This window comes from Magnolia sinica, chromosome 12, assembly GCF_029962835.1.
Source record: "Magnolia sinica isolate HGM2019 chromosome 12, MsV1, whole genome shotgun sequence".
NCBI classification, from domain to species: Eukaryota; Viridiplantae; Streptophyta; class Magnoliopsida; order Magnoliales; family Magnoliaceae; genus Magnolia; species Magnolia sinica.
Window position 1 is genome coordinate 69,787,508 of NC_080584.1, and position 15,784 is coordinate 69,803,291.

The following is a 15,784-nucleotide window of genomic DNA, read 5'->3' on the forward strand; positions in this document are numbered from 1 at the left end:
ATATCATACCCACTTAGATCAGAGATGCCCCATCGAAACAGGTCCTAACCATAATACAACTAAAATGAGAATGCAAGCTAGTGAAGACAACAACAACAAAAAAGTTGGAAAGTGTCATTTTAGCAATTAAGATTCAATGCTAAGCAGCATACATTTTCAACTGAGTTCTATAATCATTCTGAAAGCTAAAATTCCTTGAGACAAGGCCAAGATAAATGCAACCTCATAACAAGGTTTAAAAAGGCCCACTAGATGAGAGAACTATAGAGGATGGCACTAGTTCATTCCTTCAAGAAAGGAGAGTGGTCTTCAAGCAGATGTACTTTCCCAAGTGGTTTTGGGATTAAAAGCATATTTCATAGGGTGGAATTAAATGACATGCAGTGTACAAAACCACTTGAGTGTACCCCTGCATCCCGCAGGCCACTCCACTCGAGCCCGGTGTGAAAATGCCCCTGCATTAGTCACCCCCCGTGAGGAGTCTCGAACGCAAGACCTCCAGCTGTAATACTACTTTAATGCAGGACAAGTAACCACTTACTCTAAAAGCTCAAACTGATGGAGCATGGTGAATCAATCCCTTTATCTCATAGCCCAAGCCCCACATTCCATGGGTTAGGACCTCAGCCAAACCCCCTCGTGAACCCCACTTCACATGAGTTCCGCTTCACACAAGCCACCCGCTTCACATGGGTGGATCCTACCTCACACGAGCCCGGTGTGAAAATGCCTCCGCATTACATGTCCAAATAAGGTGGGGCCTAGCAAGGCAATGTTAATGAATTACTCAGCCATCGGCCCTATTCACAGAACTGAATACTTGAGTATGATGTCCACATCCCCAGCTCATCATAGTTCATAGCATGAGTTGCAACTGAAAAGTACAGCCATATTTGCCCAGCACAATTTCAAATCCTTAATAATTCCACCTTATGCAATATGAACACTTCACATTCCATGCAGAGAAAGTCAGGAAGTAGTTAAAAGAGTTAGTATGTGCATCAAAAGCACGAATGAATGGATGCATAAAGACCATCACATGACAGGCAAAGCTGATAAACCAGCTCATGGAAACTAAATGGTACCATTGAAACAATTAGGCCAGAAGCTGCTCTAGATTACAAATTCACTACCTCAGTGAGCAGCCCATGCTTCCCCAACTACAAATCTAGTCCAGTAAATTACTATACAAATTACATCCAGCTCAATGTTAGGAAACAATTTCGTTACCTTAGATATGTCAACACCACACTCAGTACATTGACACAGCAAAGAAACAAACAACATGCAGTACAAGAAGACCACTGCCACTGGGCTCAACCATAACTAAGGCGAGAATCTGTAGACCGGACATAAGTCTGGCGACGAGCAACACCAATCTCACAAGCATTGACTCTAGCTGCAAACCGGAGGGAACAAAGCGATTCATTCATTGAAGTTGGATCAGGGGAAATGTTCACAAACATCAGGGCCTTTGAGTCCCCCCCTAGACAAGGCTGTCAATCATCAAAATAAGAAGATAATGTTAAGATGTAAGCTCCAACAATAAATACACACACACACACACACACACACACACACACACACACAGAAATTATATAAGATGGGAATGAAAGGCGATAGACGAATACCAAGCTTTTAGCAAATATCAAAATAGTAAAATTAGGCGGGGTACTGAAAACACATCTAAAAGACATTTCAACATTCTATCTTTCAAATAACAAAACACTCAATAGGTACTAAATACTACGAATTATACAATAACTCAATGAGAGGCATTATGACGCTTGACACAGAAAAAGGGGGGGAAAAAAAAATTTTGGCATTTTTGGAAGCCACATAGCTGCGACCCGGATCCAGCAATGTGGGTGAGACCCTGACCATGGGACCCACCTCGATGTATGCATTGTAGATCTACACCATCTATCCGTTTTGCCAGATCATTTTATGGCATGGGCCCCCAAAATGAAGCAGATCCAAATCTCAGGTGGACCACACCACAAGAAACAGTGATGAATGACTATTAAAAACTCTTTGTGGGCCACAAATTTTGGATCAAGCTGATATTTGTGTTTTTCCTTCATCCAGGTCTAGACCTTATCAACAGGTTGGATGGGGAAAAAAAAACATAAAGGTGGACCCTAGGAAGTTTTTAATGGTGGACGTTCAATGACCATTGTTTCCAGTGGTGTGGTCCACCTGAGATTTTTATCTTCTTCATGCCCAAAAATGAGTTGGAAAAACAGATGGACAGCATAAATATATAGCACATACATCGAGGTGGGTCCCACAGTCATGATCCCACCCACGTCACCGGATCCAGGGTCGCAGCTAATTCACGGCCGGCATTTTTAGCTTCGCCAGCAATTTTGCAACTGAGCCCACAACTAAACTGGCGGTGACCGAGGTTGCCTTGCTATGGACAAACCATGCCCCAAAATCTCCTGTAAGGGGACTGTCTTAACTGTATGCTACTTAACCAATCGGGACACATTCATACAGGTTCAAGTGTCCTTCAAATTACTAGCATGGATCCACACAAAAAGGTGGGCCTGTCCATGTAGGTGTTGAACAAACTAAGAGTGGCATTTAGTTCAGTCCAATATAAATATCATCATATAATAAAGATCAACTACAACTTTCTTTAGCTCAACCATTCTACATTTCCCGCCAATGAAAGCATTACCTGGAGAAGATACGTTAGCTTAGAGTTCCTGAATGGCACGTGGTCCTCTTTCTTCGCAATAGAAAATATAACATCACTGAGGGCTGATAAACTCTTATTGATTGCCTGAAAATCATCACATGAGAGAAAATTCGGCATTATAATTTGCACAAATACATGTCAATGAACACCTATGAGGAGGTTTGAGTAGAAGCACCTGAGTTTCTCTTAGGCGATCCCCAGTCGAGCCGCTCTTGGAGAGGCGTTCGCTACCAGCAAGGTCTATTAGGTTTAATACACCTTGCACTTGTTGTTCTGTGCTCTGTTGAATGAAGAAATTAGATCAATATAAAAATAACGGTCAGGTATGTGTGCACAAGCACCTTAGAAAATGGGACAGGCAGAATGCTTTTCCACAAAAATAATAGTTGAAATGAACAAAGTATTTCATCTAGAGGTTCCAACAGGCCACAGCATGGTGTTGGTTCTGGCCCGGAATTTGAACTGGTTGGACCCAATCTGCTCAGCCCAAATACCCAATTAAAAATATTGACTTTGAATAGCCCCGGCCTGGCCCATCGACTGTCCTAATTTCACTAGGGCAGAATAGTATAGAAACAACAACCAGCTCATTTTGATTTCATTTTTAGTGCCACCTAAAATGCTAACTAAAATTCAGTTTGGGGGTTACTTTGAAATGCTACCAAACTGAGGATGCGAACCTCATTTTTTTCATTACCTCATTAACTCCACAGATCCGCAGAGTGAAGACAAAATGACTTCTAGATGAATGCTCGTTCATTTGTGTCTTTCCAACAGACCTAAGAAAAATAAACCTCTTTTAGCATTGAACTTTTTATCATAGGAGGCAGAGGAGATATAAATAAGAATCATACTTGAGCTTATAAGAGCAATTCCACAGATAAAGCATCCATATATGAACCATTTTTTTTGTATATTTGTTAATAAGATTATACCATATTGTTAACAAGATTATTATTTGTTCAGATGTTTGAAATGTAATTTATATTTATTCAATTTTTATCGTTACGGTGGAGGTTTTGGGATGTATCTATTCACTCTGTTGGTAACGAAACTAAGACATCACAGCTCAGTGGGAACAATCACAAACATTATCTGCTGCAAAAGAAACAAGATCCACTCTGAGGTGCACCACACCTATATGTTGGGTCACATCATTCGTTGTCTATTGATTATAATGGTCTACTCCATCTAGTGAGAATGAGCATAATTTTTCATGCTACATGTTCTTCATGATCAGATCAACCTTTTTCGCGACCTGGATGCTCTAGACGTGAAATATTGGCGAGCAAAATTTTTGCAACATGGCACGCTTAGCATGCCAGGGGCTAGATGTGTGCACATTCCTCCTTTGCTACATCAGATTCATCTAGAATGAAAAATCTTCAGTTAATTTTATTGGACTCAATGGTATAATGAGAAGTGGATTACATATGATTTCGCAGAATGAAAGGTTAGTATGTGATTCTGTAATGGGTGAGAATGTGAGACTGTTGAAATAGTAGCATGAATTAGCCAAGATTCTGCTGACTTATTTTTCAGTGCTGAGTTGGAGCAAGGCCTATAATGAAGAAGACTAGCTTCCAAGACAATAACATTGTTAAAGACCCTATTATAGAGGGCCACGGATTTTATTGTCTTCCGACACTTTACCTTGCATTGCAGAATCCTTCTACCCAGGGAGATGCTCCAAATCATATTCAAAATGTTCTACCCACTTCCAGGTATTCAACTTGCTGAGATCTTGAAAAGAGGAATCATCCTCATAAGCAGGTTGTTGTATAAAAGTTCTATGCAGTTTCCTCACGACACATTAGACTTTTGACTGTTGTTCTACAGGCCACCATGTTGACATGCCATGTGCCAAAAGGCAAGGTATTGATATGTAGAAGCCATATGATCAGTGGCCTATAAAAGGAACAATTAAAGCAGGTTGCTGCATAGAAGTTTCATGCAGTTCTCTCCTCATGGCACAATTGACAAATATGTTAGGTGATTGAGACTGTTTTTCCAATGGTCCACAGCATCAATCACCATACGCCAAAAGGAAACAGTGTTGAGTGGTGCAAATCATCAGATCAACCGCCTACAAGCAAACAATTAGAGCAGTGATTCACATTCAACTAGCAAAACTCACAACAACTGGATGGTCAAAGTTGCCAATCATTGCGATTCTGCGTCTACAGCCTATTCACATAGTGAACCCTTGCAATTCCCATAAATGTGTAGAAGGTGAGGATTGACAATATTATAGAGATCTACATATTATCATTCTTCTTTTGAAAACCCCTACTTGAGTTGTGCTCACTTTTTTGGCTCAATAAGACAGTAGAAGATGTGATAAAGGATAAGGCATACTACCCAACTCTCACTGACACTTGTAGCTAAAGCCCAACCAAGTTACCTGCAAGCAAGGTATTCCGTAAGGGTAATGGTGGCCGTAGCAGCCAGCAGCCCACCATTGTTACCTTTATAATATGAGCCCCTTTAGCGACTCGTTATGAACTCTTTTTATTTAAAAATAAAATAAATTTTAAAAAAACAAAAACAAAAACATGTATCTGCCCCATAACGGACTGTTACGGGGCAGTTACAGCCCTTACAGGGCATAACGGCAGTTACGGGTCATCTTTTCCATAACAGCCATTATGACCCCGTAACGTATAAAAGTTGCCACCGTTACCTTTCTAGAACGTTCTTTACAGCTCCGAAACGGCCATTACGCCACATCATACCTGTGAGACACTGACTTACATGGAAAGAGAATATGTATACATATGCTTCTACCAATAGAATGCACATTGGAGTAAAAACACGTGGATTGTCCTTTTCCATTCATTTTAGTTCTATTGAAAATGAACAGTTTATCAATTTTGCATAATCTTGTAGGTTGTACACTTTACTAGTTCAATACTTTCAAGTTGTGCACATGCTTCATCAGATTGCACGACCATCTGACTTTAATTAGTGTCATGTTCTTGCAAAACTACTTCATTTACCTCATTTTGTGAGGTTCTAGCATAAGATGACAAAGAAAGAAACATAAGAAAACAGGCTGACAAGATGAGCAACTCAAGTAAAAAATAATATAAAGAAAGATACTCAATTTGTCTTTTCATAGGATAGTATACAAGAAACGAGCACAATGGAACCATTTAGGAAACCACCATTTCATAGCTTTCACAGTTAAACATAAGAAAACATTTTGAAAAGATGTGCAAATCAAAAAAATGACTACAGAGGAAACTACTCGATTTATCTTTTCATAGTATAAAAGAAATTAGCACGATTGTACCATACAGCAAGCCACCATTTAATATCTTCCACCCTTATTTGGAAAGAGAACTATTGTAAATCTACAACAACAAGTCCTTTAAAAGACTAACCTGCTTTGTGCAGCTTGGTGTAGAAGAGACGAAACCTCCTTGATACTACATACGTCAACAACTGTAAGGTCAGAGACATGTGTATTTCCATTTGAATCATGCTTAATTGCATATTGCTTTCCAAGCATGCCATTGTCCATTCGTGAAGCATCTAGACCTCCTGAGCGACTAGGAGACAATAAATCACGGATGGTTTCATTGTAGATCTCCAACATCGATGCCTGTAAATGATAAAAGGATAAAAATGGTTTCAAAAAAAAAAAAAAAGTTCCTTCTTCATGTTGTGAAATCAATATATATATATATATATATATATATATATATATATATATATATATATATATATATATATATATATATATATATATAAAGACATTTATAAAAATAATAATAATAATAAAGGCCAACCTGCATCTTGAATGTCCACCCCTGAGATGATAGGTATTGGCTACTTTGAAATATTTGTTCCAATGAACGGGGTATCAGCCCTTTCTGTTCCAGAGCTTCCGGTCTACCCATCATGGTATATGTCTTGCCAGAACCCGTCTGACCATAGGCAAAAATACAGACCTACCAACCACAACGTTCTTGCTAAATGCTAAAAAACATAAAGATACAAATAAACTCTATTGCAATTAATAGCAAAACTGCATATAATCATTTTCAATCATATGAATAATGACACTACCTTAGCGGATAGTATACAAGACAGTATCCACTGAAGTATTGAATGAAAAAACACAGCACCAGTTAAGGATATTGAAACTATTGAAACCATGCATTGAATAACTTCAAGACAATACCAGGTGCCATCTTTAAAAGCAAAAATGATTAACAATGTGTGGGTGCATTGTTAAATCTTAAACAGACACTTTCAAGGCTTTAAAATTTGAACAGATTTTGTTTTTTTTACAAAAGTTGGTTGTTCCCATGAGAAGTTCTGCCATACTTGTTGAAACACGATCCACTGAGACCTCTACAAATGTAAACTGTTACCAATGACCTAAATTATGTGAGATTTTTCAAGTTCTTAATTCAAAGAACACAAGTCAAAAGGAAAATACTACTCAAGAAACCACAAAGACATTTATTCCATTCAACAATGAATGTAAGTGAAATGGAGAGGATCACCTTATAACCATCAAGGGCACTCTGAACCAGCTGTGAGATTTCCACAAAAACATCTTGTTGTGAAGCATCGTGGTTGAATACTTTATCGAAAGTGAATGGATACTTTTGCCCTGTTTCCAATGGTAAATAAGTTAGTATCAGATTTTATTTTATTTTTTTGAGAGATTTAGTATCAGATGCTTTAGAGATAATGTCAGTGTTTAAAAATGGAATCATAGCACACATCATAATAGCCACTACAATGGGAATGGCCACTCTTCATTATATTGATCTAACTGAAACATGTCGAATAACAACCGTTATTTTCAGAATGACAGCCATTATTTTATCAATAACAACCGAGTATAATGGAATAGTTTTCATTATTTACACTCGCTGTTTTTTAAATAGCATGGTACTAGATTATGCTTTACAACACCATTTTCAATAAAATCAACATTATTTTCCGTGGGCCAAATATCTCATAAAGTAAAAGAATGGACATGGGCTTAAGTGTACCGTTTACCATTTCAGAGCAACTATTACCATTGTATAACAATAAAACCAGTCACCTATTATGGTGTTGTAAGTTGTAACACCAATGTGTTAACCTTGATCCAAATCATCCAACCATGTAACATGAAATTGAACATTATATAAGCAGAAAAATAATATGATCCACAAACCGACGAACTGTATAGGTCCCCCAATCTTTTGTTTCTAGTAAGAATCACGACCTAATGATATACCTGCACCGTGGATCATGCTCGAAAAAATTCTTCAATGGAATAATCCTAACCTTTTATTATTTTTCCATATATAGATCTTTATATAAAGAAATACAACAACTATCTACATTCAGCTGATGAAAGAGCAACGACTAGATGGATCGATAAGATCTTCAATTCTGGAATATTTTGGCACGGTCTATAAATGGTGCAGGTCATCAAATCAATAGCTTAGATCATGAGTCCCATTTGTGCAAACTGAGAATGTGTGGATACTATGCATACTTACAGGTCAATGATTATATAATTCCCCATAAAAATAACTTGCACCAATAATTTGCAATAGTGGATAGCATAAAATAAGAACCAAAACCTTACCACTTTGCATCAATTCAATGCCCCGTCCAAGAAGCTCAGTTGATGTAGGATAAGAAACAACCTGTGCTTCTGTTCCACAACCATCATCATCAGGTAACAAAGGACGCACTCTGCAGAATACTCGAATGTTGCCTTTAAGTTCCTGCAGTTTATAAAAGATTCATGATCAAATAAACCTTTTTAATCAGCAACTAAAATTTCACTTAAGGTCAAATAAATTGGTTGTATTACCGACAGGAGTAGAAAAATGTACCAGTATGGTGTTAAGTAATTTCTTGCGAAGCCGCTCTGCTTCTAAAATTTGAAATTCTGCATCTGTTAGGCGATTCTTTAGGTCCTGTAACTCTTTCTTTTGTCTTTCGCATTCTGTTATCCTCTCTAAGGCAGTTGAATCAGCCATCTATATGAACAAAATAAACATCAAGATAAATCAAATGCAATGTCACCTTCAAAAGCAATCTGATAAAGCTACAAAGGTAACAAGGTGGAAAAGAAATGCAATTGTTACTTGCATTTCTCCCAATAAATGCCTATGTGGCACAATATTTGAGGTGCAATTCATTCATCAGATGGACCAACCATGTATATATCATAGCTCAAAATCAGGCATGTCCGCTTATTAGGTGAGCAATGCGTAAAAGATGGATGCTTGAAAAAGCAATGGCCAATAGTCAACATTCAACATACACATGCAGCACCCCTAGTGACCAAATAGACCTGATTTAAGGCATGGCATGTACAAAGTGGAGCCTACCTAAATCTTGAGCACGAACCAAATTGGCATGTAGTGAAGTAGCATGATCATGTCTATGAAGCATCTCCAAGAAACTCTACAATGTAACTAACCTGCACTTTATCATTTGCAGATGCAAGTCTGCACTCCAACGTTCTTATTTTTTCTTTCTGTGAAGAACAAGTTTCCTACAAGAAAATTTCAAAAAAGATTAATCACTTGACAAACAAGTGCAAGAATAAGAAAATAATATTTAAAGAGAGAGACAGAGAGAGAGAGAGAGAGAGAGAGAGAGAGAGAGAGAGAGAGTCAACAAACCTCAAGTAAATTTGTTTTTGCTGTTAGCATCTCCAGCTCAATATTGGATTTCCCAGTACATTCATTGTGTCTCACTATCTCAGCCTTTAAATCCTGCACCTGGGCTGATTGGAGATCACGATCCTCTCTCACTTGTTGCAGTTCACCTCTAAGGCATCCCACTTCATTCGTCAACATATCCTTCTGCCTTATAGCCTCTTGTTGAGATGCCTGAGAGATCAATTCATTCATATGAACATGCTTAAACAGCAAGCTTGAGTAAACATCCGGAACAAAAGGGAAGAAGCAAAAGTTTGCAAAGTCTCAATGGACAGAAAGAAGAGATCAAAAATTCATGCATAAACATATATGCATTAGGATTAAAAACAGTACCAAGTTATACACCAGAGAGAATGTTTAACCTAGTGTTTTAATTAAAATAATAGGAAAAGTATAGTCAATAGTAAAAATGCATATAAAAAATAGCAAAATTTTCAAAAAAAAAAAGAAAAAGAAAAAGAAGAAGAAAAAAAAAATATGCTTCATTTTTCAAGTAAAAGCATGTTAAAACAAATTATCAAAAGTCAACCCACTTATATTCAAGCCAAAACCACTAATCGAGTAGGCCACACTTAGAAAACAAAGGACAGTTACCCTCCTTTTGGCTTGGTGGCCCACATTATGATTTGATCAACCCTATTGGACAGGATAGGTTAGATACGAACCACACCATAGAAAACAATGGAACCCCATAGAGAACAAAATTAGGCCTATCAAGAAATCACACAGGCCACACAATAGAAAACAACCCAAAGCCATTCAAAAACCATTAGTATCACAGTATGGCATGATGGGCCACATGATGGACTGGACAGGTTGGATGCCATGCCACACACACCGCAATAGGCCCCACACACACACACAAAAAAAGGGCCATAGAACAAGCTTATCATATAACATTGCATGGGAACCTACCTCCCAACAAAAAAAAAAAAAAAAAAACCCTAAATCAATCAAAATGAAATATAACTCATTAACTGAGATTAAGAGTAAAAAATGTTCCTCTATTTAGCTTTAAATGTATAAAAAAACAAATCTTGAGCTCCATAGCTGTGTGGATATGAAATGGGGGAATCTATCTTCTCCTTTGTTTGGACTCCAATGTTCGTGAAAATTTAGCTAAAGAATCTTCTCATAAGGCCAATCAATCCCCTGGATTTTCATCTCGAACAGTTGAATGGATTGAGAAATCGAATATGAGAATTTTTTTTAGGGCTAGAGGTGTAATGCAAAGGAGGGTTAGGACTTTTGAAACCCTCTTTCATATGCTTTTATTCATCATTTAGGGTTATGCTCTAGCGTCAGATTTACTTCATTTAAAATGGTAATAACTCTTCATCTATTCACTTGACATGTCCATATAGATGTTTATGATTGTTTGATATGTGTGATTCCAGAGATACTCTCCATACACAATAGGACCCACAGTTTGGATGGTCTAGACAGTTGTACTTTAGCACCACATATGAGACGGATGAGTCAGCAATTTTCAACAGGTGATGAACTAACTAAACAAACTAAGAACAAAATATTTACGATTTTAGAGTAAGAACAAAAAAAAACTGTATTAGCATGACATAGACTGTAGCATATGCTACTTACAATACAACTCATGCTACATATAGTGTACTTTACACATGAAATAGCATATGCTTCTTAGAATTTGTGCTATCTAGATGGCTAAGATCAAGGAATACAAGCCGTAAAGGCTGTTAGGGCCCCCATCAGATTCTTCTTTTTTTTCTTTTGAAAAACCTATTTTAGCGTTGTAACGGACTATTACGGGGCTGTTATCGCCGTTACAAGACTGCTATTGGCCATTACGGGTTAATTTTTCCATAATGCATAACAGTTAACACTGTTAGTGTTACCTAACAGCTGTTACATAACTGTTTTGGAGTGACTTGGCTACAATAAACTATGTTACCTAATGGCTGTGACATAACTGTTTTGGAGTGACTTGGCTACAGTAAACTAAGTAGCGCTATGCTATGCACGCTATTCAAAATGCTATTTGACACTACATTGGTCCTGACTCAAACCCAAGCTCCATAAGAAATCTTGAAAAAACTACAAAACAATACATAATGTATATGTAATAGTATACTTACATCATGTTTTCAGGAATTCTATTAAGCAGACATAACTATCAATAGAATTGTCATAGTTGCATAAAACAAAGAAGTTTAACTTCTGCACACAGGGGCACAAGTTACATGTCATATACCTGCCTACACATAAATAAAGAATGTGGGATATGGTACTGTCCTATGATCCATATCATTCTCATAATGGACCTATTGTCTATTGACAAAACTACCCAAAAAGTATTAAAGATTTTATTCATGTCTAACCAACTTTGAGAGTTTAATTAACAATTTTTGTACGTCTAATCTAAATATATCATAAATATAAATAGTCTCATCTCATATAATATTTTGTACAGACAAAGTGTGCTGGTAACATGGTTATAAGTACTTTTTATACAACTCGGATTTTGGTCCACTGCAAAAGAAGCCAGCAGACTGATTCAGGACCAAAACCAACTGATACAGCCAAATCCAGTTGAGCCATATCCATTCCAGTCATCACCCTAAAATTGTTCCAAATTGCAACAAAGAGCTTTACTAAGCCTACAAGCATCGACAAGTCAGCCAACGCACACACCAAGACATGTGCCAGCATAGCAGATGGGTCCAATATCCGAATCTATCAGAAGGGCACCACTATGTCAACTCCCTATCCCAAGAATCAGGTTGGTCCACTTTTCAGGTGGAACACAGTTAAATGAACAAATGTATGGTTGTGAAAAAACTGGTTGAAGTTTTATAACCTGTCCACTTATTTCTAATATCATGATACACCAAAGGGGCCACCTTTATCTTACGGAAATAGCATCTACACACTGAGGTTCATTTGATGAATGGCTTGGATATTCACTTGTATGTGATAAGTGCCATGTGCATTAGCTGAGTTGGAGACGCATTTGGGCTTAGCAAAGCTCTGGAACCCAAGCCAAAAATCTACCCTAGATTTAGCCATGAATATGTCCACATGCATCTCCTAAACAGTCCATGACCTGGTCCCTACTTCTGAGCCCTTCAACCTGCAGCAGCCACTAAATCACAACCTGAGCTACAATCCATTAGCTAGCCCAACTATACCCCATCCCCCGCAATCTGCCCACCACCTATCCCATAGCTTAAGCCATAAACTGTCCAGATACAGCAATCACTCCACTCATCTAGAGACTGTTGAACTTTCATATTGACAGTTCTACGGTGCATGGTTCAAAAACTCAAAAAACTCAACTTGACTCGATGTCTAGCCAGGTCAGGTTAACTCGAAGACTCGACCGAGTCTGTAACCGGCCTGACTCAATATGTCTTTAACCGGCTTGACTCAATATTTTAATATTTAAATTTTATTATTTAATGCACTTAAATTTGTTGGAAACAATAACAGAATTAGTGACTTGGTGTTAACGGAATGAGAGATTTAGTGTCGACCAAGTACGGTGGTTGCATGCTATGGTTCTGACGAACGAGGTTGGCTGTTCGATTCTAGCATAAAATAATTTTTAGTTTTGCAACAAAAACCCAGCTGACTGGGCAAATGACTCAGTATGGTGTAACTAATCATAGAAACTATCGAATCTAATGAACTATTTCTCAGCCATGTATAACTACTTCACCACAAAGTGAACAAGGTATGTCATATATCATCTTACTAACAGAATGAGTCAATTTTTGGCCAGCAACACTGCATAATCAGCTCTCAATTCTCATGTAGCCAAGCATGATTAGAGGGAAAATATGGCCAAAGGGCAAGCAATGTTTTTAGCAAGCAACATCCATCATCAGTCGCCATCACCACCAATAACACCACATATATCCATGCATGTAAAAGTAGAGACAGTGATACTGAATATATGATGAGATTGTCAATCAGAAAGGGCAGAACAGATGGACATAACCCAGAATGTTCTACTTTGCAAATAAGATTACTAAGATTTTTCTACATCTAGCACCGTTTTTTTCCCAATTTAATCATATGCCATCACTCACACCAAAAACTTATTCTGGAATTTTAACACTATTCAATCGCATATAAAATTCATTCGGAAACAAGTTCTGATAGATCCCAATGGCATCAAACGATTTATTTAAAATACAAGATGTAATCGCATAAGCAAGTGAATAACATGTAAGAAATACTTACTCTGGAAGAATTCAATTGTTCTTGCAACAAACCATTATGACACCTCAAGTTGCTTAGATTTTCCATAATTGTGCTCTTTTCCTTCTGCAACTTGGAAATGTTCTCAGCAGCTGATGCCGCATCCGACTGAAGCTTGCTGTTGTATTGCTGCAAACTCGTGTTATATTCTTGCAACCGCTTGTTAATATCCTGAAGAGATGCTATCTACAAAATCCGACAATACCCAAATGGGAATTTCGATTGAAAATTATCCAAAATGAAATTGATTTAAAAAGGAATAAATTAATGAGTTAAAGAAAACAACCGTATTACCTGTTGATTGGAGGTTAATGCCTCTTGATGAGCTTTTTCAAGCTCTTCTGACAAAGAAGCTTGCAACTTTTCAGAAGCAACTCTTGCCTCAATCTCTTTCCTATGAGAATCAATCGCCACCTGCATTTTAAATTCATAAAAGGAAAGACACAAATATCAACAATAAATAATATAAAATGCTCACAGATAACAGCTGTTTTTTAAAAGTCTCACCAACTTCTCAGCTTTCTCTTTTGTAAGTTCATCCTGCAAAGAATCATATTTCCTCCTAAGCTCTGTAATCATCTCATTTAATTCTTCTTCCTTTTGTTTCATCTTTGCCTCTAAGAAACAGAAACCATTTTTATGTCATGGAATTTCACCAAAAAAAAAAAAAAAAAAAATTAAAATGAAATTTGAAATAAACAGACAAAAAAAAAAGGACTTATCTCACTGAATTTTGCAAAACTTAAAAATAAAATTAAAAAAAAAAAACCAACTCATTTATTGCATTGAATTTCACAGAAAAGTTGAAATAAACCCCACACACACACACACACACAAGCCATTTTTGTCACCAGATTTCAGAAAAAGAAAAGAACTGAACCCAAAACCATTCTCTCGGAAATATGAAAATTGATAAATACCTGTTTCAGCACATGCTCTCTCAGCCGATTCCAGTGTCTTCTGAAGCCTTTCCTGCTCGAGAATCGAGCTTTCTTCAACATCTTGGAACCATTTTAGGCAGACTCTAAGCTTCTTTATGTACTCTGTCATTTGCTCACATTTCCCCTAAAAAATAACAATAAACATAAAATAAAAAATAAAAAAATCAAATCAAAATCCTGTTAAAAAGACAGAAAACCCACCTTGTAATCGAACTTGTTCTTCCCTTTCATTTTCTCATTCAAGAGGGACTCAATCATTTCTTTTGTGAACTCAACACTGGCGCCGCTCCCGCAATCAGAAATCCCGGCAGCCGTTGGATCTGCCGTGTCTTGCCCAGCATTGATGGCCGAGAATGCCTGTCGGTGACGGGTGCTGTTGGCGGGCCCCACCATCTTGCCGATGCCGATCTTGCGACGCTTGTCAAGGGGCGGAATCTCTTCGATGTTCTCTTTCTTTTGAAAAATAAATAAATAAATCAATAAAAAGAAAAGAGGAGAGAGAGAGAGAGAATGAAGGTTTGAAATAAAATTCAAGAAAATCAGAAAATTGTAGAAATAAATGAAGAGGGAGAGAGAGAAAGAGGCAAATGCTTACAGTATTCGGTGTTTTGCTTTGATTTCTCAGATACATTTGAAGAGAGAGAGAGAGAGAGAGAGAGAGAGAGAGAGAGAGAGAGAGAGATTGAAGGAAGAAAACAGAGACGAGAGATGAAGATGGGGTTTTCTGTTTGGTTGATGTGGGCCTGTGATTGGGATTTGAATGAGGGAAGAAATCAAGGCCGTTGATTTGATGAGGAAGAAGAAGGGGAGATGTGGAATGGACGGGTGGGAGAGAAGGGATTCTGTGCTAGATTTGAAATTTTTTGAAATATCAGAAGGCGGGCAGGTCTTGTGTGAGGAATTTGGGAAAGTTGAATCCCGAAAATGCCCATGCCCCATGCTCAGGCTCTAGGAATGCTGTTTGTAGTCGCGCGCATCTTACAAGCCGAAAACACGCGCGACACACGTGTGATACTGTAAGCAGATAATGTTTATTTGTCATCCAGTCCGTTGATATGGTCAACCAGAACTGACTAAAGGGAAAATGCAAAGATTTGTTTGATGGTCACTCACCACTTTCTTCAGCTGGTGTGGCCGCCTGAGACTGATATCAGCTTCCATATTGACGTTTGTGTCTTATATCCACACCGTTCATCCGTTTTTTC

At 37.7% G+C, this 15,784-nt stretch overlaps 1 protein-coding gene across 1 annotated transcript; it reads right to left on the reverse strand.

Annotated features, from left to right (window-relative positions):
- Positions 1–1,068: 1,068 nt before the first annotated feature.
- LOC131221614 (kinesin-like protein KIN-14D) lies at positions 1,069–15,467 on the reverse strand. Its single transcript, XM_058216903.1, has 17 exons — positions 15,175–15,467; positions 14,781–15,032; positions 14,559–14,703; positions 14,146–14,255; positions 13,933–14,052; positions 13,621–13,824; positions 9,361–9,570; positions 9,156–9,230; positions 8,563–8,709; positions 8,310–8,451; positions 7,225–7,334; positions 6,502–6,663; positions 6,094–6,314; positions 3,405–3,486; positions 2,883–2,987; positions 2,687–2,791; positions 1,069–1,496 (listed from the first exon to the last, which is right to left on the reverse strand). Exons 1-17 carry the CDS (start codon positions 15,208–15,210, stop codon positions 1,317–1,319), a joined length of 2,406 nt encoding a protein of 801 aa, XP_058072886.1. The 5' UTR covers positions 15,211–15,467; the 3' UTR covers positions 1,069–1,316.
- Positions 15,468–15,784: the final 317 nt, after the last annotated feature.